Source organism: Pygoscelis adeliae, unplaced genomic scaffold (genome assembly GCF_000699105.1).
Source record: "Pygoscelis adeliae isolate BGI_AS28 unplaced genomic scaffold, ASM69910v1 Scaffold326, whole genome shotgun sequence".
Classification (NCBI taxonomy): Eukaryota; Metazoa; Chordata; class Aves; order Sphenisciformes; family Spheniscidae; genus Pygoscelis; species Pygoscelis adeliae.
In genome coordinates this window covers 242,892-244,290 of record NW_008824937.1, presented here as the reverse complement: position 1 = coordinate 244,290, position 1,399 = coordinate 242,892, and the positions used below count along the sequence as shown (strand labels likewise).

The 1,399-nt window shown below is 66.2% G+C and overlaps 1 protein-coding gene across 1 annotated transcript in view; it reads left to right on the top strand.

Moving 5' to 3' along the window:
• The first annotated feature begins 574 nt into the window (after positions 1 to 574).
• Positions 575 to 1,399, top strand: part of FA2H (fatty acid 2-hydroxylase) — a 5,926-nt gene continuing 5,101 nt past the window's right edge. Inside the window, exons 1-2 of the mRNA XM_009325367.1 lie at positions 575 to 644; positions 1,025 to 1,140. Of these exons, the coding sequence (XP_009323642.1) occupies positions 575 to 644; positions 1,025 to 1,140 (186 nt within the window). The remainder of the gene's footprint in view (positions 645 to 1,024; positions 1,141 to 1,399) is intronic.

Sequence of the window (1,399 nt, the reverse complement as noted above, 5' to 3'; positions counted from 1 at the left end):
CCCGGGGGGCTGGCAGGCTGCCGGCGCTGCTGCCGGGGCGCACGGCCGGTTCAGGGCTTGCAAGGGCACACTGCGGTCTTGCCAAGCCCCCCGTCAGCGGCAGGGCCGGCGCCGGAGCTGGCAGGGCCACGGGAAGGAGGCCGGTGCTGGCAGCCGGCAATGTGTTTGCTTCCAAGCATAAGCCAAGGCAGGTTTCTCCTGTTTCTCAGCCAGCCCTGGCAGAGGGACTGCAGCCTGGGCTTCATCCTGCCACTGCCGCACTAGCGCGTCCCCCCTAGCCCTCTCTAGCCAAAACCAAACCCCCACCCCATCTTGCATCGCCTGTGGCGAAGGTTCCTGGCCCAGCACCGCCCTGCGAAGGGCACTTTGCCTTTTTCCCCGGGGCGAGCTCCCTCCCGCTGCGTTGTTTCCCCTGTGCCCGGTGGCCAGGGTGGTGGCACCAGCCGTGCCACGCTCCCCGGCTCTGGCAGCCCAGCTTTCTCGGGGACCGAAATGCCGAGCTGGGCTTTTGCTGGAGAGGAGCGGGGTGGGGAGGAGGCAGCCCAGCGCCGGTGTCGTGAGCGGTAAACCGACGATGCCCCTCGCTTTGCTGGCAGCGGCGCTGGCTCCGGCTGGTGCTTGCCGGGCCGCTGGCCTGCGGGAAGGTGAGCTGTGCTACGGCACTGCCCGTTTGCAAGGGGAAACGCTGGCCAAGGGCCTGGGAACCTCTGCTTTGCAAGGCCCAAGCGCCGGCACCCGGTGCCCTCCCGGTAGCACGGTGGGGTGGTCTGAAAAGGGGGCTCGGGGGGGAGGTTTCCAAAAAGACCCGGGCGCGCGATGCTCGGTGCACGGTTCAAAGGGCAGCAGAGCTCACCAGCAGCCACATCCCTTGGGAACCTGCTCTGCAGGAACTGACCAACTTAAATTCATCAGATTTTTTCCCTTATTTATTTAGCAGGCAGGCGTGAGCTCGCTCTGCCCGTGCCCCTGGGTGGAACGGCCACCGCCATCCCCAACCGCGTCTGCCGCTGGTGTTTCACCACAGGGTTTTCCTTCCCTTTTCAGAGCCAACCCGAGCCGGTGGATGAGAAGGCGGCGGATGCTGCAGCCCAGACCCCAAGGCGGTTGGATCCCCGCTGTAAGATGGTGGACGTGGAGAAGGTAAGAGCCAAGGGTTCCTCCGGCACGGCGTTTGCCGGAGGGCTCCCGGGGGAGACCAGGTCTCCTCTTCCCCGCAGGAGCACTGCCTTTCTGCTGACCCCAGGATGGGAGGGAGGCCGGGAGGGAGCCGATCCGGCTGCTCCTGCCCTTTCTCCCAGCGCAGGCAACATCGCTCGTGCTTTGTTGCCCAGGCGTGGCCACGCTGGGAGGCTCCTGCCATGGCGGCGTGGGCGGAGATGGCTTTTTCTTAAAGCGGCTG